Source organism: Syngnathus typhle, linkage group LG2 (genome assembly GCF_033458585.1).
Source record: "Syngnathus typhle isolate RoL2023-S1 ecotype Sweden linkage group LG2, RoL_Styp_1.0, whole genome shotgun sequence".
Classification (NCBI taxonomy): Eukaryota; Metazoa; Chordata; class Actinopteri; order Syngnathiformes; family Syngnathidae; genus Syngnathus; species Syngnathus typhle.
In genome coordinates, this window is record NC_083739.1 from 8695955 (window position 1) to 8721532 (window position 25578).

The following is a 25578-nucleotide window of genomic DNA, read 5'->3' on the forward strand; positions in this document are numbered from 1 at the left end:
CCAGATTCACAATGTAGCAGAAGCATCCACTTGTACACTGAAGAAAGTAGCAATCATAGTTTCAACGCCTGGTTGATTAATTTATGTTAGAAACTTATGTATGTCTGGTCAACATTGAAAACGTCTAGAGCCTTTTCTGTAAGATGAAATTGATTTATGCCTTGTGGACACATTTTCATGATTGAGTGTGCGCTATGAAAATGTAAAATGTCATTCTGGGCTGGTCTATTCACCAACCCTCATTAGCCTTTGCAGATACACTTGACCCTTTTTTTTCTTTCTTTCACCCACCTTACATTTAGCCCTTTTTTTTTTACGGGCCAATGTAGTGTATGTGCAGCCTTTCAGTAACCAAGGGAGTCTTTGGTCTCATATTTTGTGCACGCTGCTCCACGACGTCGCCAGTTGACCTGCAATTAACCTGAACCTCCACCAATTATCGTTGGGAAGATGAAGGAGAAGCAGATAAAGACAAAATAAAATTATACAGCCATTATATAGCCACAATTTTAGCAAGTAACCAAATAATATTTAAGAATTATTGTCTGACTTTGATTCAGTGTGACTGTTATAGTGCACCAATTTTATAAGCCATATTTACCTTTTGGGATTCAAAATTAGGAGTGATTCATCTAGATGACCCATATTGCATCAACTACAATCTTTCCTTTTTTCTGACAAATTGGAAAGGCCATAGTCAAGAGGTTTTGGGGTGTTGGAGAATTCAAGTCTGAGGTAAGCAAAGTGCTGCTGGGAAAATTGTCCATTTAATATGTTCAAATTTATAGCGTTAGTGACTCAAAATGTTGAAACACCAGGAAGCTGGCCCGCTATCATCTTTGTGGAAAGAAGATGAAGCGGCTTCTTTTCAAGATTAGGATGTGAAGTGATTCTATGGCTACATGCTGAACATGCTGAATTAACTTTCACCCTCAATGCTTTTGAACAAACGTATTATCTTAATTGGACACTGTCTGGGAAGCGTTGTTAGACTCTGCCTTTTCTCCCCTGGTTACATTAACATTGAGAGTCTGGATGTTTCTTTTTTTCCCCCCATCTTTTATCCCACTAATGGCTTAAAACCTTTGAGAGAGTTTGGAAACGATGTAACATGATTTAGGGGTCTTGTATTGATGTTGGTCAGCAGCAGTAGAGCGTTATAAGGTTTTATGCCAACTTTGTTAACTCAAGAAATACGATTTCTTTCATTTCCTAAAAAGTAGCAACTTGAGAGATTTGACGATTCAGCTCAACAGTGATGAACCTTTAAAGACCACCGCATCCATGTGGCAGAATAAATTTGGAATGTTTTAAAGGGAGTGGGACAGATAGACAGGATTAAGGTCCGAGGTGCAAATGCAACATGAACAATTTTCACCCGCGTTGAGCTTCAGCTCGGGAACTGTTCCATTTAAAATGCATTGTTTTGACATGTGCCAACTCCCATGCCCTTCTTTTTGGCCCTTTTGCCAACTTCTGTGCATTTATGACTGCCATGCGCTTTTCCTTGTTTGCTGTGCCAGTGTGGAAGGAGGGCAGCTTGCCCAGGGCTGTTTTAATTGGCATGACAGAAGGCCAAATGATGGGTGAAGACACGCTGTCTCAGTCTCCGTCGCTCGCTGGCTCTGTTTCACAAGCAATGACAGCCATCTGCCACTTTGAGGGCTCCTCTCAGTGTGCATACAGTAAATTATTAGATGCAGTCACTTGTGGGCTGTCTGGTATGTTTCCATGCGGACTGTTCAGTTTGTGCAAACTGCCAAACCCCCTCAACAAATGGAAGACTTAACTCATTGATCAATATATGTATGAGTCAATTTTGCCATCATTTCTAAGAAAGAAATCCTTTCCCCCGGGGGGCAATCTGTCAGATCAGACTAAGCCCCCTGACAGGGAAATTAAAAATATATTGGTGTTGATTCAGCAAACCTCTGTCTGATAACAATTATTATTATTATATAATAGGGATGCACCGAAAATTCGGCCACTGAGAACTTTCGGACGAAAATGACCCAAAAGTGCATTTTCGGTTTTTGGCCGAAAGACCTAAATCACAAAAACAACACGGCCGAAACTTGTGATGACGTGAGCAAACAGCGCAGCCAGCACGCGGGAAAACGGGATAAGAGCCAGCATGTCTGCGGTGTGGACTGATTTCACTATCTCAGAGAAAGACCCACGGATAGCGATTTGCAAAACATGCAATGCTGAAAATAAATGCTATATAAATAAAATATAAATATATAAATAAATATAAATAATATAAGATAATAATATTAATCTTATAAAGATAATATTAATATAATATAATATATAATATAAATCCATAAATGCTGTGGTTCTAATAACTGACAATCATTTCTTTCGGTGTTTCGGTTTTCGGCCTTGGTTTCCTCATTTTTGGTTTTCGGTTTCGGCCAAGAATTTTTATTTCGGTGCATCCTTATTATATAATCATTATTATTATCGGTCTAAAATCAATTCAATTAAATCATACGACTGACAAATCTGTTATTCGTTTTTTCTAATCATTGACAAACAACAGGGTTGTTAACAACACTCTTAATTGTGGTGTGTCAAATTTTGGAGACATTTTTCACGTTACAAGGAGTTAAATCTTAACCAGTTCTTGTGAACCAACTTACACAATAGTTCCTATTTGTTGCCATTCAGAAAGTTATGTCCACAAATTATTGACTCTGTGTCCTCTGTGTTTGGCATGTTGTCCTTTTCCAAGAACAAAACAAACATAATTAAAAATAAAGGCAAGGTGATTTTGTTTTTAGGTCAGAAACATTGATTAGGTGCTTAATGACAATCACTTTCACTCGTCTCAGTTGATTATCTACTGACCGGCAGAAACAACGCAAAGAGGAGTTGCATATTTTCAAACTAGAGACACTCTACTGTGCATGGCATGGATTTAATGATTTCTTTCCGTCAGTGAGTAAACATTTGCTACTTTTGTATCAAGATGCTATTATTTAACCTGGCTCGTCTCCTTCTGTGTTCACAGCTCCTCGGCTTTGTGTACGCCTGCTATGTTGTCAGCGCCATGACTGAAGAAGAGGACAGCTGTGAGTATAGTCAGACTCCCGAATGCTTTCCACTTTCCTTTCACCCACCTCTCCCAAACTCCGTGCCTACTGGCTTCGCTCTCTCTCTCCATACTTACCCAGACGAGCCAGGTCTTCACACCTCCTTTGGTATGTCATCTCGTTTCAAGCTTTTCTTCCTTTCTTATGCTGTGCTTCGGCTCTTCTGATGTATTTTGTGTTTTTCTTTTCACCAGTGTGCCTTTGAGTCGAGTCGTGTCTAATGTGGGCATGTTGGCTTTTTCTTTCATGTGCCAGAAATGCACCGCCACCCATGTGTGATCCAATAAATACAGTCAGGTCCATAAGTATTGGGACACAATTGTCATCTAGTTGGCTCTAAAAGCCACCATAATGGATGTGAAACAAGACAAACAAAATATGCTTTTATTGCAGGCTTTCAGTTTTAGATTGAGGGTATTAACATCCAAATTAAGGAGTGTGGAATTGGTTCCCTTGTCTTTAATGATGATGTGACTGCTGACAAAAACAGCAAGTTGAATTTTGAGTTTATCTGCTCATATTCAGCCAAATGCTTTAGTAATCATTGGATGGCACTTTACAGCACAGATGGACAATGACTCCAAGCATACTGCAAAAGCAACCAGAAACGAATTTTTGAAGGCAAGACGTAGAATCTTTTGCAACAGCCAAGTCAATCCTGACCTGAACCCAAGTGAGCATGCATATCATTCCTGCTCCGTCCACTTGAATAGGATGTAAAAGTCTGCAGTTAAAGCACATCTTCTTAGTTTCAATTCACATCATTTGGAGCCAAAAAGATGAAACTGGCTTTGAGCTCCCAATATTTATAGACTTATTGTTCAGCAAGTCAACTCTAACCATGTCTCTGTGGGCTAAATCATTACAGCGCTGGAGTGTGTGAATTGACCTTGATTGTCCCTGTGCAAGGAGAAGGTGAAAAAAAAAGTTTGTGGGAAAACGCAGCAGGGCTAGTGAAATGAGTCACAAGAGAAGACTGAGAAACCAGAGAGGGGCATTTGTGATCAACGACACAGCTGCTGTGACCTAATAGGCAGCGGGTCAAAGGCCGTCTTTGGGGATAGCCAATCAGAGCAGCAAGAATTTGATCAAAGGGTCAATGGTAGTCATAAATATCTGATTAGTGCAAAGTCAGGTCTAATAGCTTTGTCCTTAGGCACAAAAGTATGCCATGCTCGTTTTCACCACTGCTTTATGGAGGCTTTGGCTGAATGGATTAGCTGAGACTGTATGGCGTGTCTCATGTTTGGTGTGTGTGTGTGTTCATCGGGAAGTAGTGTACTAAATTTCTTGGAAGTTTTTGAAGAACTCTTCCTCCTCTCTGTAATAATGTCAGTCGCTTTTGTCAGACATCCAAAAGTCAGACAGCCAAAAGTCCAATGTGATTTTTAAAACACACAACACAAGCTAAATTGCATGTTCAGCCAGAAGTCTCTTGTAATTTAGTGCGGTCATGTATGTTCGTGTGGAACAGCTCAAATGTCTAACTGTGCGGTCACATACCAGAGATCCACTGGCTGTGAGCAGTTCCCATTTTGCCCAGCGGATCACCCCCACGCTTTGAACAGTAGCAATTACGCGCCGTGCACTCCCTAATCAAGCCTGGAGGCCCGCATCGTCTCAGCTAAAGTCAGCTTGACCAAAATCTAAAGATGCTTTCCATTTGTGTTGAACACATGACAACCGTTTAGCTAAAAACAGAACTGTTCATGTCTCCTGTAGTTCAACTTTGCGCAAGCAGTATTTATACATTGGCTCAGCGAAGCTTATAAATTCTGCTGCACTTTCTAAGAGCAGTAACCACAAAGTGACATGTTTTTATCTGCAGTTGGTTAATGGAGACGACATTCTGGATATAGTGAACATGTAGTTGTTCACTTGATCCAGACTGAACTGCAGTAAATTGCAGCTACATCGTTTTGAACTTGAAACCCCCTCTTATAAATCAGATCCATGTCCGCACCCACTACGCATCCCCCCTCCGCACACACACTTATCCATGCGCTTGCTCTCACACACACATCAACGAGAAAAGGTGCTCTCATTTTCCATTCTCATTTGATGTGTAGATTAAAGCATCTTTCTACAGTGAAAGCTCCCTGTGTGCCTCAGCATTTCTCTTCCCTTTAACGTCTCCCTTCTCTGACGACTTTCATGTTTTTGTTTTTTCCCTGCGTCCCTTTCGGTAGTAGCTCTGGAGACGTTCTCTTTGTAGCATGTCTGCTTGTAGGTACTGTACAGAATAAGAGGAACTTTTTCTCCTCACATTGTTACAAAGTTTTACATTGCTTTGAGGGTGTCGCTGGTTATAGAGTTGAGACTTAAAAGTTGGGACGGGCAAAATAGTTCATCAATTAATTGACGATGAGGGATTGTGATCAATTGTGTGCATAAGGGTTAGTGGTTGTCAAACTTTTTGGGAGCTGAGAAATTAATCAATTAATCGCCAACTAATTCATTATGAAATTACTCAAAAACTATTTGAATCATCGAGTAATCGTTTAAAGCTATTGTTTGTCATAAAACGACCCAAATCCTTTGATTTCAGCCTCTCAACAGTAACTACTTGATTTTTGTAGTCCTTCGTGATACACACTTATTTATCGGTGGCTCGCAGACACATCGTCTGTGCAAGTGGTGAGGAAAATCCTCTTTGTAAAGTAGGTCAAGAGCATTATGCCATCGAGCACCGTGATAAGCTCACTTTAGCATTTCTACCAATTATATTTGCTGCCCTTTGTGCTGAGTCACATCCCAGAAAATCCTTCACTGCAGACCTATGAAACTGGACCGATTGGTGAATGGATATTAAGTAGGTGGACTGCGGGTTCAAAATGTTTTTCACCTGGTATTCATATATAAAACATTTATTAATTGACTTTTTTTAATTGAATTTTCCATTGTCCATTAAGGTGTTGGACTTTTGAGGTTACACTTAAGTCACGGTTGTCAGTTCTGTTCAAGCATGCTTCAAAGCGAGCGTCCCGGTTAAACAAACCAGCAGAAAGCTGCAAGTGTGTGATGAGAAGATAGAAGTGAGTCACAGTGGAAAGGGCCAGGCTCCCTGTGGCTTCTGACCCTCATCCTTCAAACCTATCAGTATTCAACAGATACTCTCCTTATCAGAATGGACTCGATCTGGCCTGACTGTAGTTTCCGTGGCGGTCATGGGTCTGTTTCCCCTCCTTCAGTGTTGGTTTAGCAGGATGTATCTGCCCATTTTACCCGGGAGAACGGAAGCGGCTGTTTGACTTGTGCTTTGATGAATCGCATTACCGTCAGTGTCCGTTGTTCTTTCCATTTGGTGTTTGCGTGGGCCTGGACACAAAGCTCTTTCATATGCGCCCCTTTAACCTAATCTCTCTGGTCTCCTGTCAGTCAAAGCACATTGCGTGACCCCCACAACCCTCTGCTACCTCCCTCCCTCCCTCTTCGCTTTTGTACCTCAACAAGCATCACAGAGGCTTTTCCTTCATCTCCAAAATGTCTCTCAGCAGCAATTTTCTCTCCCTTCTGACACGGCTTCTGCTCGCTCATCGGCACCTCACCTTCAGTCTGACCTTCTAATCGAGGAAATAGACCGAGCGGGTTGAGCGTACACCGTGCGGCCGAAGGTCACCTCTGTGAGCGAGTGATAAAAACGCAGAGGCTGTTTTGACAGCCGGACAGCTTCCACCTGTTTCCGAGCTCCCTCGGGCTCAGAGCAAATGATGAGGAAAAGTGTTTCATTTCTATTCTTTGTGTGTGTGTGGAGGGGGTTCTAAAAATATCTAAAGTGGTGTGTTGAAATAAAAATCTTGTTTTCCTGTTGAAATGAATATAAAGACAATCACTGGACAGGGCAATGAACACCTTGAAGTTTTTTTTTTTTTTTTCTAGGATTGAGTTTACTACCTCCATGCAGTGCTCTTATCTCAAATTTCTGCTCACAAGTCAAAGCAAAAAATAATAATAATAATTGGTCAAGTGATTACTTATATGTCGAAAAACTCGTATTTCATGGCGACAGTGTGTTTGGCTCTGCCATCTTTGTGTGCTAGCGACATCTGTTTCTGCTCATATCACTTCCATGTTTTCTTTTTGATATTGATTATCTGTCCATCCATCATTTGAATTCATTCCATAATTTTGATTTCCTTTTTGTTTGTTTTCAGTTGATTTTATTGGTGGATTTGAGCCATTCCCACTCTACCATGTCAATGAGAAACCATCTCATCTTCTCCTAAAGCAGGTGTCCCTGTAAGTACAGACATGCTGTCAGCCAGCCATACTGTGTGTGTACTGTATGTATGTACCGTACGTCGAGGTTTTAATACAAAGGACAAAGTTACATATAAAAAAAAAAAAAAAATCCTCATCAATCACACCAAAGGTTTTCTGAGTACAGACTAAATATTTGTCCCCAAAATGTAATGTTGTGACCGGAAATGAAGCCTTAAATTATGTTGAAAAGTTAATCCTCCTTTTTGTTCACCAGACTATTTCTAATCCTTCTTACTTTTAGTAGCATATTCCAAGAGCATAAGCTGCGGAAACACAGGAAATCTTGGCAACATTTCAGTTTACGTCTGAAGCCTTTGCACACCACAACATACTTGACAAACGGGAGACATCCCTTTCAAAATAATCCCAAAGTGTTATTTTTCTTCTATTTATAAATGTGTTTCTTTCTTCATGGAGTTCTTTTGAATTAGCTTAGTAACTGTCCTGAGCAAGCGAAATGTTTGCAGATGGCGTCTTCACTTCAGATTGAAAAAGAACATACGAACAGTTCCATGAGTACAAATAAAATGAGCTCGTTCCAGCTGCCAAGGCTGCCAATCTACAATTCACCCGTTCCGCTTTGTTGTTTTCTTTCTGGTGCTAACGCCTATCTTGGACATTGTCTGGAGATTCGGGGCTTTTATTGGTTTCCTTGCTTTGTGTTCTGAAAAGCGAGAACTTGTTTTCCTTTATCCGAGGACCTCGTTGCCTAATTTGTCGATGATTACTTCAGAGTACATTTCTGCCACTCAGGTATTTGGGTGTGTTGTTCTTACCTTTTCAGATTGTTTGCATGTTTTCTCTGCAGGTCTACGTAAATAGAAGATCAATCATCTCTTCATGCTGACATTGTTTGTCAACTTGCCACAATTACGGGACATTGTGCCAGACTTTTCCCTCCTGCTCTCACTTTACTGTTTATAAGTACATGGCACTCACTGGTGGGCTGCATGAAAAAAAAAAAAGCACCTCTGATTGATTGTCCTCTTTATTAGTAGTGTCAAATGTCTCTTTTCAAGCAACTTTGGGGAAACGTTTTTTTTTTTATTGTATCTGTGCTGAGGTGCTGTGGCTTTCCAATCAACTGTAAAGATCATCACCTAAGTTGTTCTGAGTTTCTAATGGCTCAGCATTCCCGATGTGTGGCACTGTGTTTTAGAGCTGAAATCATTTTGCATGTCCACTGCTGCTTCGGTTCACATTCTGGCCGGAAGGGCTGAATCATAGTGGAAGGAACACACCATTGTGCCCTGCCTGTTTACCTCAGGCCAGGGTCTACAAACGTACTGTACCAGAAAAGGAAGCTGATCTACAGGGTCACACATTAAAAATAGACAATGTGAATAAAGCAATGATGGCAGGAAAAGGAATTTAGTTTAATGTGAGATATGAAGAATGCAAAAATCATGGCATGCACATTTTAGATATTTGATTTGTGAAGTCTTACGTTTCTGATTATTTTCACCCAAAGACAAGTCGCCATCAGTGAAGTATCAAGTGTTTGTGTTTGGAAAAAGCGCTGGTTGGTGAATGTGAGATTGTAACACAATTTCAATCTATTATGAGGTCGATTTCAACAAACATTAGGAACTGAAGTGCAGTCAGGTGCATCAATATTAGGAGGAGTTAACGGCGTAGGAATGAAAGTAGTTCGTATATGTGCCTCCAACAATCTAAGGGACCAAAACTAATGGGGCATCTGGCTGCTGAAATTTGCATATATAAACATCCTCAAATTCAAGATGTCAGTCTGCAGTTAAAGCACATATTGTTTATTTCATTTCAAATCCACTGTGGTGGATTTTAGAGCAGCCAAAAAGGTGACAATTGTGTCCATGTCCCAGTATTTATGGACCGGACAATATGTGTCTATAAAAATAACAATGGAACTCGTCAACTGACTACATATTATCTGATTTATTTTCTTGTAATGTTTCTATTAAGGTATTTCATACTTGAAAAGGACTTATCTGCCCATAGCCAATGTGCTTCAAGTCACTTAGTGAGAGACAAATCCACTGTTGCCTTACTGCCCTCTAGTGGTTACTGCGTTCATGCGCAAGAGCAGAAGGATTTACTCCCCCCCACACACTCCAAGTCCAGCATTACATTGTTCTAGTTTGTTTTGAAGTCAGATGAAATAGCACAAGAAATGTTATTCAGCGGTTTATGTCCACTTGCTTTTATCATTCAAAGTTTTGTTTCTCTGGACCTCTTGTTGAAATGTTTTTGCGCTCTACTCTAGCGCATGAGGTGGCTTCGGGATCACAAAGACGTTTTCCTTGTTTTTGTTCTATTCGCAGACCTTTGTGTTGTTTCTAGGAAGCTGGAAATAGCTCTTATCAGATTGCTGTAATATTCTCACTGCCGGGTGTTCACAAAAGAACCCAGCCCAGTGCTGCTTTTTGACCATACAATGAACTGCATTGAGTGTGATGCAAATGCAAATATGTCTTTATTTATGTGCAGTTACACACACTGTATTTCCCAACTTTTTTTTTTTTTTTTTTAGCTATTTACATTAGCAAAATATTGGCACTCCACGAAACATGTTAGAAAAAGTCAAAATACCGAAATAATGATGACAGATGATCTTCCACTGTTTGTTGCTGGCAAATGTATGTTTGTAATTGATAAATCATTTGAAGACAAATGAGGTCAAATGGGACAGTTTGCCATCACACTCTGGTTAAGAATCAATACTGTAATGTGTGTGTGCGTGTGCGCATGCGTCTCTTTGTGTCATAATCAGTACCAAAAAAATTGATAGTAAATCTTCCATTTTACTCTTGTTGTAATATAACTTCTTAAAACTGTTCCATGTACTGAAGAGATAACACATTCTTGTTAATATTTATATGGACATTGTTTTCTATTTTTGCTTTCAATTTGTCCCCAAGCCTAATGCGATCCGTCCATTTTCCATATATATTCTTTGTGATCATGTAAATAATATTAAAACAAATGATTCTCTTTCAGTAGTGCTGTGTCATTAAAAGCATTTTTTTCGTTGCAAGTGGGCACTCATTTTGTCCTGTACTGCTCTCTGCTGTTGACCAAAATTGTGAAAGTGCCCCCCAGCTTCCGAACACGAACAAATTCAATTCAATCTGCAATTCTGAGCAGCCTCAAATGTTTATTGTAGATTTCAGTTTTTCGTTAATGTAGTAACTGCTGACAAAAGCAGCAACCCACAAGTGGAAATGCGCAATTTGTCAGGCAGATGCTGGATTTGGTCTTCTCATGACATGAAAGCCCGGACGCTGCCTCTGATTACGGCTCTGCAGATGGGGCAGTGTCGCAAGCTGGCCGCGCAGTCGGCACACACCACCAGATGACCGCACGGGATAAACACGATGGACACCAGTTTGTCCATGCAGACCTTGCAAGTCCGCTCTTCCTGCAACTGCCGCAGGAGCTCTTCAGGACTAGGTTCCCTCACCCCTGAGACTGGATACATATGTAAGAAAGTTAGTTCAGAAAAAAAAAAAAGCACAATTGAGTCACATGGAAGACTTTTGTGACCTTTGTCTCTCAGTGGTGATAGCGTCCTCATGTCCGCAGCATCAGATCTTTGCCTCCGGTCAGGTTCTGATAATATAAAGTCGGAAATATGTATTTAGATTCTGAATTCAATACTGCAAATAATACTTTTTGGACCAATTGACTGAAATGCTATAATAACAAGACCCCAATGTTCATGGGCCCAGTGGCTGGGAATCACTATTTTCATCTCCCAGACATTACCTCGGCTCTGCGGCCTTCTCTGCCTGTCCTCCTCCTCAGCTTGCAGCACATCACTGACCAGGCTCGACACGTGCGAGTACTGTTGGCCTGTCAAAAGGTACTTGGTCTGGACCAGACTCTCCACCAGGCTGGCTTCAAAGCCCATTTGGAGCACCGTCTGCACCACCGGCGAGAGCATCACTGACGACGCTGTCAGGCCGCCAACCACATCTGGGAGGTGACGGAAAACAGAATCCAACATTTGTTTCAACTGTGAGGTACAGTCAGGTTAAAAATGATTGCATTTCATACCATTTCTGGAGCCAATTTCTCTGCCTGTGGATGTTTGTGAGCCACCCTGGAGAGTTGAATAGGTTTCAAATTGAATAATTGACTTCTAATCACCATTCAGTCGTGGTGCCAAGTGATTAATAATGATGATAATAAGCACAGTAATCTAAATAGGAAGTTAAAGAGCCTCACAACAGTGTCGCCCAAATGGAAATGAGCATCCTGGATGTTGCTAATATATTCCTGTCCTCTTGACTGGATTAAAAATTCACAACTGAAAAAAAGACAACAGTCCCCCTTTTACTTGCTGTGAATACACAAATGCTTTCGTATTATGTAGATCAAGCATCCAGATGACGTCATATTGCCTGTGTCGTTACCGTGGAAACCACTTAGCGTGTTCCTGCCAAGGGTCGTCTCCTGGCTCCCAGTTCCTTAGACCCCCGTCACAGTAGAAGCACTTGACGTTGTCGCCATGACCTGACAGCAAGTGATGGTGGTGGAAGGGGGGTGATTTGAACAACTAAACACAATTTTATTTCAAATAAAAAACATGCAAGTTATGGAATAGAATCTCGAAATAGCAAGGAGTATGTTCAATTTGATTTTTCAGTCTTTAAAAAATGGCAGACTAGCACTGACGAAAATGGATTTTCTGTGACGTAAACACGACCCTGCCTGTCTCGTGTGTTCATTATGATTAACAGGTTTGCTTGAGTAGACTGCATTGACGGTATACGGCCAGTAGGTGGCGGTATGGACCTAAGAGAGATTTACCAGTTAGTCTGGGAGGAACACGAGAAACATTTTTACAGGGAAGTACCGGGCAGTTGACTTTGAAATTTATATTTGCATTTTTAAGAATGGGCAAATTAGGACGTTGTGTAATCTATTTGCAGCCCCACATTTCATTTTAGAATGTGGCAGCAATGCACCAAAAGTTGTTTGCCAACCGCTAAAAGACAAACGAGGCTTCATTCATGTCGCCATGTTGTTTACTTCATCATAGCCGTGCATGACCCTTGTTGACCTAAGCCAGTTGTGTTTTGCAATCAGCACATTGCACTTGCACCAAACTTTCAACATTCTCTATCATTAATCATAGTTGGGTTGAATATTTTTTTTTGCACTCTTTCCTCCTGCAGTAGCAATCTATTTAGTAAATTAAATTTAGGTAAATCCCACGATGTAGACAATAATCCACGTTATAGGTAGGATCACAACAATTTATGATGCTGTGAACATTAAGGGACAACCTTTGCATTAACTATCTTGGTGGTAAGAAAAAATATTTTGTGACCATTCAAACTGGTGGACATCTTTGTGGCTGCTTATGATGTTGAATGAACCCTGACGTGTTTGCTACCTTAGCATACACTCGCAAACTTTCATCGACGGTAGAAGGACGATTACATGAATACGTTCAAGCATATTCATAGTATGGTTAAACTGGAATGAAGACTTTGTGAAGCATCAGTAAAAGATTCTGAGTGTCCTTCAGCTGGAGACTCTACAGTTGGTGACCCCCTATGTCCCCTGATATGTCGCTGGTGCAAATTAGAATTGATTTGTGTAGGTCTGAGTGCTAATCTCTTAAAAAAATGTAGCAGAGCGTCCCTGTTGCTTTAGTATCCCCAGCTGAGTCCAGGATGTTCTCTTCACAGCATAATGACTCAGCAGGACAATTATCAACTCACAATGAAAGGTCACTCTAGCACCAACTAGGTCAAAGCTAAATACCTCAACCATAATATGGATATGCAAATGTTGCTTGGAGTAGAATATAGTAGGTAAAGAGATGATGGACAATGAGCACCTGTGTAGAAAAATCCAGCCCTGGCGAGAACATCTGGCTGGACTGAGGCCTCTGCGGGCCAGTTGTGGAAAGTCGTGAGCCGGGAATCCTCCGCCTCCATCTCGGGGTAGACGGCTTGTCCCGCCGCGCCCTGGTCGTCCATGGTCATCCTTTGGAGTTGACTCAGCAGCTGTCCGTCCACAGAGTCTGGCGATCCGCTCAGCAGCGGGATGTTTCCCACGGCGTGGCCCAGAATGAAGCTGCACATGGGGAAATGCCGCTTGTGCTCGGCAGCCGGGCTGTCCCCTTGCACCCAGCATCTCAGGACGCCGCCGCAACAGAAACACTGGACTTTATCTCCCGGACCTAAGAAGAAAAATCCCGCCTTGGCCAGGTCGCCGCATGTGACGGGAGCGTCTGGCGGCCAGCTGTGAAATGTTCGAAGCCTCTCGCCTTCTCGTCGCATTTGAGGCTCCTCGAGGATGCACAGCATAGTGCTTCTGTCATCTGTCATCATGGAGCCGGAGGGAATTCTTGTCCGCGTTTCTGCTGTGGCCCGCATCCCTTCTGTGGTCCATAGTGAAGTGCACACTCAAAGCAAGTGGAACACAGCCGTTGAAATTTGATCTTTGTGGGGGCCTGCAAGGTGGACTATGGGAACCTACATTCTGGAAGAAGAAAAAAAAAACACCCAATGGTGGAATGTTTTCTCATTGGCCCCTCACTGAATGACTGGCGAAACATGCCATGTTGCTCCGCCTCCAAGGCAAATAATGCCAAACATTTCAGAAAAGATACTACACTTGACATCCCATCGGGCAGTGGCTCTTAAGCTTTTGACACAACCCCACCAAAAAATACGTGGCTCTGTAATTACCAATATTAAAACACAGGAGTGTAATGGGCCAAAATGTTTAGCAAAAACAAGATAGTAGTTTTATTCTTAAAGTTATAATACAAGAAAAATGACATTTCTCGAAAGAAAAATCCGTTTTATGGGGGTGGGAGACAACAACAAATCACATTAAATATAATATAGTTAAAAAACAGTATAGTAATATATAGAATATTGTTAAAATATTACGGGAAAATATCAACAATTATCCGAGACCAAAGACAAAATACTACTCAATTAAACATTTTAAGAGGTGGGATAAAATCCTAAAAATTTACAAAATGAAGCTGTCATTGGAGGGCAATAAAATCCCTCTAAATTCCTGGATGGTAAAATTGTGGTATCATGTGGAAAGACCTAAACGTGGATTTTTTGGGAGGATAAATTTGCATTACTAAAAGAAATTGAGATATAATTTAGGAATCAAGTCAAAATATTACAAGACAAAATTACCTATTAGTAAGTAAAGTGTCGACTAAAATGTATTGCACTTAAAAGTACTTTTGCATTTGCTTTTGTTATTTAAGGTCATAAACCCCTTTTTGTATTCCATCTTTTGTAGGGCCTTATACTGTTCATCCAAAAATACCTAAAGTTTAAATCATAGTTTCAATTATGCAGATTAAATAAAAAATGTCTGGTCATAAAAATTGAATACAAGTGAAATCTATAAGGGCAGTGATTATAGATTGTTCAAGGATTATTGGTGCTCCCTGCTGGTGACTATGTGTGACTGCACTTCAGTTGCTGTGATTCATTCGTCTCATTAAATAATTGGTGATTTATTTATTGCGATGTAATAAAATAATTGTTAATGCACACATTTCAATTAATCGTGGTTGAGCGATTTAATTAGGATGAGTTATTGGATAGTGGTAATTATATTAACAGAAAAAAAATAGACCAACTCATTCTCTTATGATTACAACAAACTATTTAATCTATTTTACAATATCCCCAATGGGCAATTCCCAAAACATGCATCTGGATACAAATATTCCAAATCCCCACCCCAATATTTGTTTGCATTATGTATCCCTCTTGCTCTCTTTCATTACTGTAGATGCGTTTAAAATGTGTTTGAATTTTTTAAGTATGTTGAAAAATGATGTGATGATGTATTTCAAAAAGCTACTTTTATATTGCGCATTTCACTTATTGCGGGGGTGGTGCGGTGCGTAACCCCGCGATGAACGGGGTATGTCAAGTTGATTAGGAAAACTTTCGCCCCCAGTGCGGACGAGGGGAAGTGCAGCCTTGTCGGCTGCTCGAAGGTTTCGAAGCCCGGATGGAGTGGAGCAGCCATTGGGGAAGTCTTGTACCGTGCTGGGCTTTAACGTTGCACAAGGGGTCTCTCTCGCTCCCTGGGATCAAATCGTCTAAGTAAAAAAGCGACGAGGACAGACATTGTCGCGGCAGGAGATCCCTTCTTTGACTCGTCGCCGGAACTTAAAAACTCCCTAAAGGACTTTTTGTCCTGCTGGGGGAAACGTGCAAGTTGAGGAAAAGCGCACAGCGGAAAAGAGCACCACAGCTGAGCTACTAGCGCGGCACTGCTAGCCACACAGCTAACAGGGCAGCAGAAGTGGCAACTACAGCCCGGCAGCTGCCAACTCGTTTTTCCACATCCGGTGCTTGAAATCCAGTCAGCGGGCCGGGCTCTGATTGAATCCAGGGACTTGCTTCATGAATTATGTCTGCCACAAGCATTGACCCTCAGGTAGGACACGCCAAATCGCCTCGCCTGTGGAGAGCTGGCGAGCTAGCCGCCTGCTACTTAGCGAGCGACGGGGCTATGGTGGGGGGGCCATTGCTGCTGCCTGCTCCCGGGAAGCGATAGACATCACAAGCACGTCGGAAGCGTTCACGCAAATAGTGTCGCTGAATGATACACGCAAGAATATACATGTCCTACCCGACACAATACTATCTGTATTCCACCAATGTGAAGACCAGCGACTTCCCTGAACGCTAAAGCTAACCAGCAGAATGCTGCTAAATCGCAGCGTATCAGTCACGACGAAGCACAGTGCTACGCAAACTTTTTGACACCAAGTCGTACCCCAAAAAACAAATATGCCCCCCTACCAGTATCTATAGAATAGCCAAAATTAAAATAGAGGCGCGGAGCAGGCCTACATATTGATCTAAACCGAGACAGCAGTTGTAATGATGAAAGAAAAACAAAAGAATGAATCGAAAACTTTAAACGAACTTGTTCACGAAGTCATAAAATTATGAGATAAAAAACATGTATGAAATTGTGATACTGTATAAAACTAAACGCAAACATTTACACGAATAAAGTTGAAATATTACCAGAGAAAATATATCCATCAAAGACTGATTCCTAGATTTTTCTCTTAATACAATTTGAAAAATACAACATCATTAAGTAGAGCAAAACGTTAGGCTGCTCGATTGTGGATAAAATCCTAATCACGATTATTTTGTTCAATACTAAAATCACAATTATACAAAAAAAACAGTCAAACTGACAATTAAATTGACAAGTACTCAGTTTTCCGTAGTCACCGATACAGTACCAAGTATCGATACAACTGGTACTAATGATACTTAAAAAGTCCAACCCATGCAGAAAATCAATGGGATGGGATTTCAAAGAAAGACTACCATATTTCTACTTCCTGATTGTAAAACGTCCCGAAGAGATCAGCCAATACTGATATCGGTTGCTGTCACGAGTTCTGATACTTTAAAATAAAACTGGCATCTGCACCGTATCGGTACTCACCCATGATACTTTGCATACTCTTTGGCATGTCTAGTTCAGTAGTTAGGCCTCATTTCTTGACCCCCCCTCAAATTTCTCTGTGCATTCAACAGAAAAAACCCCATCCCATCTGTTTTTCTTGAAATTAGCTGTACTCATCAAGAATCTTTTCTCAGTGAAAAGTCTTTATGACCGTGTTTGGGTGCCAGTATATCGTTAACGTCCTTCCACTCGCTGTCACTTCAGAATTACGTTTCATCAAAATTCTTAATGATCTTGACCTCTGTGTGGTAGCCCATAGGTGATTAAAATAATGCGCAGAGTAACGACATGGCAAATAACTAGAGGCCACAAAATATCATTCTGTAGGCTGCAAGTGACCCTGGGGCCACAAGTTTGATACCACTGCCTTAAAGTATCTCCACCATTAGGTTGACAATTCTACTCGGAATGTGTTGGTGGTGTCAGTGTCTTATTATCGGAGCATAGTTCAAGGTGTCCCGGCCTTTATTAAGCCAAGGTACATAACAAGAATCACTCGGCACACCATCAAAGTTGCAAACAATTCTATATCCATGATGAGATTCTTATGATCATGTGTGAATTTACTCACGAATCGACGGATTATGAAATCAGAGCCCATCTGGCTAGAACAGTTGTGGATGTTTAGAAGGCAACAGGCACATTAGTAATGGTTAAAAAGTACAATCTTGGATAAGTGTAAAGATAACTTTTCTACTTTGTCTCCCCACCCCACCCTTTCTTCTGATGTGACTCCAGCGATCAAAGGGACAAGCTTCTAAAGGTGAGTTCTGCATGTAGTGTCTTAGAACCGCTACCTGTGCATTGATTGGAAAGCAAACAGTATCCAACATAAATGTGTGCTGGCCAATAGACATGTTTTTTTTGTTTTTTTAATATAAATAAAATAAATACTCAATATGGCATAGAGTTAACCCCTGCTATTCATGTTGGGCAGAGACTGGGAAGCCTGTGAATAGGAAACAATTGTCTTATTGATGTACATTGAAATTTGTTTAGGGGATAAGATATTCAAACTACTACAGCTAAATCTCGATTTTATTCGCTTCGATCCTACGTGGCTTTCCAATGCAGTTTGGTCATGGACCCCAATTTTTTTGTCATACATTTCCAAGTAGTATTTTAAATGGATGATATAAGGACTGTACAAAGCTAAATGACTCGTGCATAAACCTTAGAGCTAGTCATTCGCCAAATTTCCGTGACTAATTTAAAGATAAGAATAAGAAGTCGGGCCGTTTGATCTTTATAACTGCATGATTACCCTGTTACAGATAGCTAGGATGGTTTATGATTCGGAAAGGGGGAAGTTTGCGGAAGAACGTCATCCACACAGTCACAAGTCAAAGAGCGTGGCCGGACACTGTAATAGAATAAGTGGCTGCTTTATTCTCTCTTCCGTCCAATTCACATAGCATCAAAATGACTTACTCAATCTGTCTGATATTGTCATCTGCGTATTACTTCTCTTTTAATAAAATGTTAACAGACTTTGATGTGTGTGGGAGATTAACGGCAAACGGACCCTTTCGGCTGCCTAACAACATGCCTGACCTGAATTAATGTAACAAAGGACCCCTTCGGCTGCCTAAAAACATTCTTTTCTTAAAAAAAAAGAAAAGACTTTCCATACGATGCGCTGCTCAGGGTGAACACAATTCCCAAATTTTGGACCCCAAAGTCAGCGTAAAATCGAGATCTTGGTGTACTTATAAAATTTCTTCCAAAAATGCCGATAAACATTCAGTATCTGTGAAAACTGAGAAAATGTGTGAAAATCCTGTAAAAACAAAAATATTTATTTTAAAGGATGCAAGTCTGTGGGTGTTGGCTGCTTTATCTCTACATGTATTAACAACGTTGTTTTGTTTCAGTGCAAAATGGTTCACTGCATCCGAAGGAGACTGTCCATGACAATGACTTTGAGCCATACCTCACTGGTCAATCAACTCAGGTAAATCACACTCCAACAAATCTCCCGTAATATTATGTTCTAACATTGCTTCTGTCGCGCATCAAGAACAACAGCTACCAGTCCATCACCGATCCTTACTTGTCCAGTTACTACGCTCCTTCCATCGGCTTTCCGTACCCACTCAGTGAGGCTCCTTGGTCCACAGGCGGCGATCCCCCAATGCCATACCTTACCCCCTACGGACCCTTGAGCAATGGCGACCATCATTTCATGCCGGACACGGTGTTCGGCCAGCCGGGTGGCCTGGGAAGCAGCATTTACCCTCACAGGTTTAATTTTTTCCCCGAAAACCCCGCCTTCTCCGCTTGGGGGACAAGCGGCTCTCAGGGCCAGCAGACTCAAAGCTCAGCCTACGGCGGCAGCTACAGCTACCCGCCCAGCTCTCTCGGTGGTACGATTGTGCCTGACGGTCAGACGGGTTTTCACAGCGACACGCTCAACAAAGCACCTGGTATGAACAGCCTAGAGCAGGGCATGGTGGGTTTGAAGATCGGCGCGGACGTCACCAACCAGGCGTCCGCGGTCAAGGCTGTGGGCTCGGTGATTGGCGGCGCGGCAGTGGCAGCCGCGGGGAATGGCGCCACGCCCATTGGAATGCCCCCGCCCAAACCCGCCTCCTGGGCAGCCATCGCCAGCAAGCCTGCCAAGCCGCAGCAGCTGAAAGCTAAGCTGAAGCCGGGGCTGGCCAACCCAGGGGTGGCTCTTCCCCCGCCGCCCATTAAACACAATATGAACATTGGCACTTGGGAAAAGGGACCTGTGACCAAAGTGGCCACGCTGCAGCACCACCACCACCACCAGCAGCAGCAGCACGGGGTTCATCATGCCATTTCCCATCAGGCCCCCATGCAGCCTCCCCATCCTCAGTCTCTGGTGCAGCCTCAGATGCAGCCCATGGCCTTACAGCACCAACCGCCCCACCACCAGCACCACCCACCACCCCCCCAGCCCTACCAAAACCACACCCAGCCACCGCAGACCCAAACCCGTTGGGTAGCCCCGCGCAACCGCAACCAAGCCTACGGGCAGGGAGGTCCCGGCCACGACGGTAGCGTGATGATGGGTATGCTCGGTAGCGCAAACTGCAACCCCCCAACTTACACCAGCCAAGGACCTGGCGGCGAGTCCCACCCAGTGCTAGAGAAGCTCCGTGCCTCCCACAGTTATAATCCCAAGGACTTTGAATGGAACCTGAAGAACGGCCGCGTGTTCATCATCAAGAGCTACTCTGAGGACGATATCCATCGCTCCATCAAGTACTCCATTTGGTGCAGCACAGAGCACGGCAATAAGCGACTGGACTCAGCCTTTCGCACCATGAACGGCAAAGGCCCCGTGTACCTGCTCTTCAGCGTCAATGGCAGCGGCCATTTTTGCGGCGTGGCCGAGATGCGTTCGCCCGTGGACTACGGCACCAGCGCCGGCGTTTGGGCGCAGGACAAGTGGAAGGGCAAGTTTGATGTGGACTGGTTGTTTGTGAAGGACGTGCCTAATAGCCAGTTGCGTCACATTCGCCTGGAGAACAACGACAACAAGCCGGTGACCAACTCCCGCGACACGCAGGAGGTTCCTCTGGAGAAGGCCAAGCAGGTGCTTAAGATCATCACCACCTACAAACACACCACCTCCATCTTTGATGACTTTTCACACTATGAGAAGAGACAGGAAGAAGAGGAGGAGGTGCGCAAGGTGGGTGCACATACCTCAGAATCCAACATTTTTGGGATGTACGTTTGTGTTTGAAACAATGACTGGCTGTTTAAAAGCATGAGTAAATTCATCAAATAATTTTCATCTCAATGGTTTGGAAACTATTACTTATTCAGCGAATCGTTTTCCTCTCTATGGTTTGGAAACTCACTAAATAACTGATTTGAACTTTAGAGAGGATGGACACAATTGCTGGTGCACGCTTGAATCGCTTTATTGAACAAACGGTAACAAAATGCAGTAAACACAAGAACCTTGTTGGCCGATCTTATTAAGCCTGCACCTTTTTTGTTCCCATGGGAAAGTATATTTCAGTATGGAAAAAAAGTGGGCAGCAACACACCAACACAATATTTATCAGCAAGAAAGTCATTAGCCACAGCACAAAAAAATCCCCATGAACTGAATGCAAACCAAAAACAACAAAAACATTTCTGTCAAAAGTTTTTCACGAGAAAAATAGCACTCTATAAATTTCCACTTTATGAAATCACACAGTAGTTTACAAGAAATGAATTGATTCACAGCTCATATCTAAGGTTGCTCATACGTCAAGGCCCAAAAGTGACTGTTCTGCTTAGTCATGTTTGCCTGCTGTTGTTTTGGAATGAAACAAACATTTTGGTTCCCGTTTCTGCTCATTTGCTTCTTTTTTTTCCCCTCCCCCCTTCGTAGACGTTTGAACCTGCTCAAATTCAGAGCCGCTCTCGCTTGGATCAGGTCAGACATTTTCTCTCTACTGTTAGTGTCATTGACTTGTACCTCGAAACTAACAGCATTTTGTGTTTTTTTTTGTTGTCATCTTTGCCCAAACAGGAGCGCCAAAACAGGAATAAACAATAGAGGACGTTTATTTTTGGCTTGATCAAGTTACACTAGGACACGATTGATTTAAGAGACAGAAGAATACGAAATGCAAACGGACCCTTCATGTTTTCATTTTCAAGTCTGGGAATTTTCTGCCATCAAAGAATTTGTCGTTTTTTTTCTTTCCCCCATCTCCCCTCTACTCCACAGGCAACACTTGTGCAGGGATTGAGTTGATTTTGTGTATTATGCCACTTTAAATTCACTGTTTGTTAAAAAAAAAATCTTCCAAATATTTTCTTAACATCTCGCCAGACTGGTTGAGTTGTTTCCTGTGCCCACTATCTCCCCTCGTCTGATCTCCTCAGCTCCATCAGGGTTTGACTGTATCCTCCAGAATAAATCTGCCAGCCACTTTATATTTCCGTACAATCAGGAATGGCCATGTCTTACCCCTATTTGTCCACGTGGGGGCAGAATTGCCAAGTTTTAGAGGTCTAACTGTGCCAACAGTGTTGGAGCATCCTAAAGGCAATTTGAAACTGTGCGATAATGAAACTTCAGTGATTTGTTTTTCATGCACATTGACAAAATCTCTATTTTTGGGGGGCATACTACTGACAACTTTGATTGTTTTCTGAAGCCTTAGTGTTGTTTTTTCCCCCCCTCCTCCCCACTAATTGAACTGCGAACACAGTGACACTGCTGTAGAAATCAGGGATCGTGTGACATCATACAAGACATTTTAGAGGAGGATTCTGGGGGGGTGGGGGAAACAGAACCATTGACCTATCTTTTAACAAACAAACAAGAAAACATCAAAATGTACGCTCCACATCGTTCACATCTCTGTTCTTTGGATGTTTGTCTCCAAGGGTGCCGGTGTTTCTCATGCTGCGCCCTTTTCCATTTTTACAATCAAATTGATGTTGTGATGTCGCTTTGTGTTTTGCTCCAAGAAGTCAGGGGGGAGGGCTTGCTCTGTTTGTCACCATTCTGTCTTAATCCTCATGCATTTTTGGCCACTTCCCCATCCAACCACCCCCGAGTTTGCCAATTCTCACGTTGATGGTCATGCTAAGCTTTAACGTAGAAGCCTATATATATATATTCATGGAGAAAGCCTAAAAATGTATAACCTAATAATAACTGTAACTGATTTACTATTTAGTAAGAAAAAAAATGAATGCAAAGTGGTTTGTGTCTTTTTTTTTTTTTTTGGGGTATAGGACCCTGAAATCATTGTCTGCTTGTACACATGACACGTGTACCTATTCTGATGACAAAACCTAAATGCCCCATCTTCAAAAATGTGTTCATGTATGTCAAACTGGCATATGGCTAGTGTGCCATTCAGTAGGCTGGTGATGAAAAATGTGCAACGATTGCTCGAAGCTGTGAGCCATTGTTGAATTCCAGACTTCTCATTTGGACTGTGAGGTTTAACTCAAACTTCATGCACATTCAATAGCAGCTCCAAATGCAATTACACCTTAAGGTGGAACTCAAATATTTGCATTGTAATAATGTCTCGTGTACCCCCACTAGTCTAAACACAGAACTCTGGTCAATATTGTGTTTGTGAAATATGAATTAAGCAGTTGAAGTTATCCATCTCACGACGCTGCCATTTTGTGCAAGTGCTCTCAGGGTCGTGTTGTGAATGTCACGGCTCACCGATTTTCTGGATTCGGTCATGTGACGTTTGCAATGCGAGCCCAAAGCAAGGATGTAATAATAATGCTGTTTACTTTCTGTCAGAAGGAGTGGCGCTACCGGCGGCCATCTGACGTTGCCAATTACTAAGCCAGTCATACTTGAATACAATAATTTCTCTGGGTTTGCTTCACACTATTTTTTTGTCTTTGTTGAAAATCCCCTCTTGTATGGCAAACAATTGACTAAATGCAGGAGATTGATGAATACAGATGGATTATCGATTCTTGTTTCACAGATGCACTATTGTTCAGTATACCGTGTTTAGACTATAGTCAGGACACATGGATCATAGAGAAAATACTTGCCTTGAATTCTCCTTTAAATTAGACACGCTTGCCATCCGCACAGTTGTTAGATTTTATCCTCGGTTTGATGGAGATAATGGAAAACTTCGCCACTTTATAATCGTTTGTGTGTGTGTGCGTGCGCGTGTGTGGACTTGACTAGTGACTCTGCACCATCATTTTATCCGTCAAGTCTGGTTTCCATGGGAACTGACCTCTTGGCAGCATCCCTCCCACACCTCTATCCTGTCGTCAGGTTGCTTGACCGAGCTGCATAATGGATAGCCTTCACAGCTTTGCTTGTCTCCATTCGAGTAGTGTGAAAGGTGAGGGATGTTGTTTTTGTTTTAATCTATTGGGAGGGGGTCAATCAGCGAGGTCAGTAGATGCTTGTGTTGATGTAGGATTGACTTGCACATCAACGGGAAATGGCAGAAGAGCGGGATTAGCCATGAACAGATGTATCAGAGATGAATGACAAATATAAAATGAAAATTCTCTTCTAGACCACCGTAGTAATAGAGATATTGTTCAACAGATGTGTCTTTTTTTTTTCTTTTCTTGGTAGAAGAAATCAAGCCTTAATAAACTGTCCATTCAGAAATGCTTTGCTCTAGAGCTCTTGTGTTCTGTGTCAAGCCTTAACCTCGACTAACCTCACAGTTTCTGTACTTCCTTTTGCGTTGCTACTGCTAAAACAGTTCAAGTTAAAACAGTCCAAAAACATCCAAAATAGTTTGATCAAGAAGACTAAAAAATGAGTTTTTGTCTATCACGAGTCATATTCTGGCGTTTCTCACACAAAGAGTAGTTGCTGGATCGTTTTTTCTTTCTATCTGAATGACGTGATCGTGTTTTATTGCTCACGATTCTCCCCGTTGACGAGAGTGGGCCTTGGTTGGCGCTATCCGTGGTGCTGAACCGCTGTACTACTTATGCAGGTGTCAGAAAAAACATGAAACTAACGCGTTTGTAATCGTTTCCTCGGCAATTGTCAGCCAATTGAAAAAGTTGCTTTCAAAATCCTAGGCACGCCATGAAACATTGCAAAGTTTTTATATTTGACATATTACACACGTTGAAAATGGTGTGGTTTTATGTATAAATAACAACATACAGAAGATTCGGTGCAGCTCAAGACTTTATTTGTCAAATAAATGCAAAGGATCAAACAAAATAGAAACAAGTTACACTCGAATAAGATTGAAATATATTCCTGTGATTTAGAAGAAGAAACCTATTGATAATGTCATTACTGTTCAAATTGTGCACTCGACCAAATTACCTTTTTTTTTTTAAAGTTTTACTCAGAATAAACAAATTTAGGACTATTTGGTTTGAAGAGAATCTCGAATCCCTTTCTTGTGTGCATTGACAGGAAGAGGCCACTAGATGACGTCGAAGGATTTTGGTTCTCTTTCCACCGACTCCTGCGCGTCTCTACCAATGCAGTCGTCACTTTGAATCCTTTCAAGCTCATGTTGTACCTACACCTCCGTGAGCTCTGCAACCGCACAATACCCTTCTTAAAAATGTGCAACATGGAGCTAAGGGGCGCCTGTAATATTTTTTGAGGCTAGGGGGATTAATGCAGATTTAAAGCAGTAATCAAGTTTCGCACCGCACCTCTTCTATAATAGAACCTTTCGTGACGTACAAATTCGCCTCTTTTCCTCTTTGCGGCCAATTTTAATGCAAACAGGATGAAACATAATATCAGCGGCGACGCAGTGACCTCATTCCCAAACAACAACTGCACGTACGCATTGCACCGTTGGAACGCCAAAGCAACGCGCGCCGCGCACCCAGTGACAGCACACAGATACGACACCACACACTGCAAGTTGAAAGAGGTCAAAGTGAGGGAGCGTAAACCTCCTCGACACGTACAACATATACGAAGCCATGTTGATTCCTCTCTTGGCATTCACCGCGTGCCTTAATTGTTTGGACATTAAATCAAGGTCCGCTGTGAACACGCAGAGTGATAACCATTTCTTAGTAGACAAGAAAAAAAAAGGCTTTCGGGAAAAAGGGGAAAACGTCAGCCTCGATCCATGCAGCTTCTGCCCGCCAAAAGGATGCAGGCGCACAGAAACGGACACATTAGCATGACACACGCACATCGTCGAAAGCCGATTTGGCATTCCAATCTGGCGCTCACAGCACGAACGTATACATGCATGCTGTTCGAAAGCCGATTTACAACCCGCACTGGCAATAATGCGCCACTTTGGAT

The 25578-nt window shown here is 42.1% G+C and overlaps 3 protein-coding genes across 4 annotated transcripts in view; 2 read left to right on the forward strand and 1 right to left on the reverse strand.

Moving 5' to 3' along the window:
- Positions 1 to 10342, forward strand: part of nkain4 (sodium/potassium transporting ATPase interacting 4) — a 29833-nt gene extending 19491 nt beyond the window's left edge. For both annotated transcript variants that reach the window (XM_061272436.1, XM_061272437.1), the window contains 3 exons: positions 3017 to 3077; positions 7253 to 7337; positions 8170 to 10342. In XM_061272436.1, the coding sequence (XP_061128420.1) occupies positions 3017 to 3077; positions 7253 to 7337; positions 8170 to 8179 (156 nt within the window). In that variant the 3' untranslated portion in view covers positions 8180 to 10342. The remainder of the gene's footprint in view (positions 1 to 3016; positions 3078 to 7252; positions 7338 to 8169) is intronic.
- Positions 10343 to 10464: 122 nt separating this feature from the next.
- birc7 (baculoviral IAP repeat containing 7) lies at positions 10465 to 13829 on the reverse strand. Its single transcript, XM_061272434.1, has 7 exons — positions 13195 to 13829; positions 11759 to 11858; positions 11571 to 11652; positions 11400 to 11445; positions 11109 to 11318; positions 10887 to 10952; positions 10465 to 10811 (listed from the first exon to the last, which is right to left on the reverse strand). The coding sequence occupies exons 1-7, from the start codon at positions 13733 to 13735 to the stop codon at positions 10603 to 10605; spliced, it is 1254 nt and encodes a 417-aa protein (XP_061128418.1). The 5' UTR covers positions 13736 to 13829; the 3' UTR covers positions 10465 to 10602.
- Positions 13830 to 15318: 1489 nt separating this feature from the next.
- On the forward strand, positions 15319 to 23943 carry LOC133145171 (YTH domain-containing family protein 1-like). Its single transcript, XM_061268349.1, has 6 exons — positions 15319 to 15788; positions 17583 to 17607; positions 18719 to 18798; positions 18865 to 20508; positions 21205 to 21249; positions 21346 to 23943. Exons 1-6 carry the CDS (start codon positions 15762 to 15764, stop codon positions 21370 to 21372), a joined length of 1848 nt encoding a protein of 615 aa, XP_061124333.1. The 5' UTR covers positions 15319 to 15761; the 3' UTR covers positions 21373 to 23943.
- The last annotated feature ends 1635 nt before the right edge of the window (positions 23944 to 25578 follow it).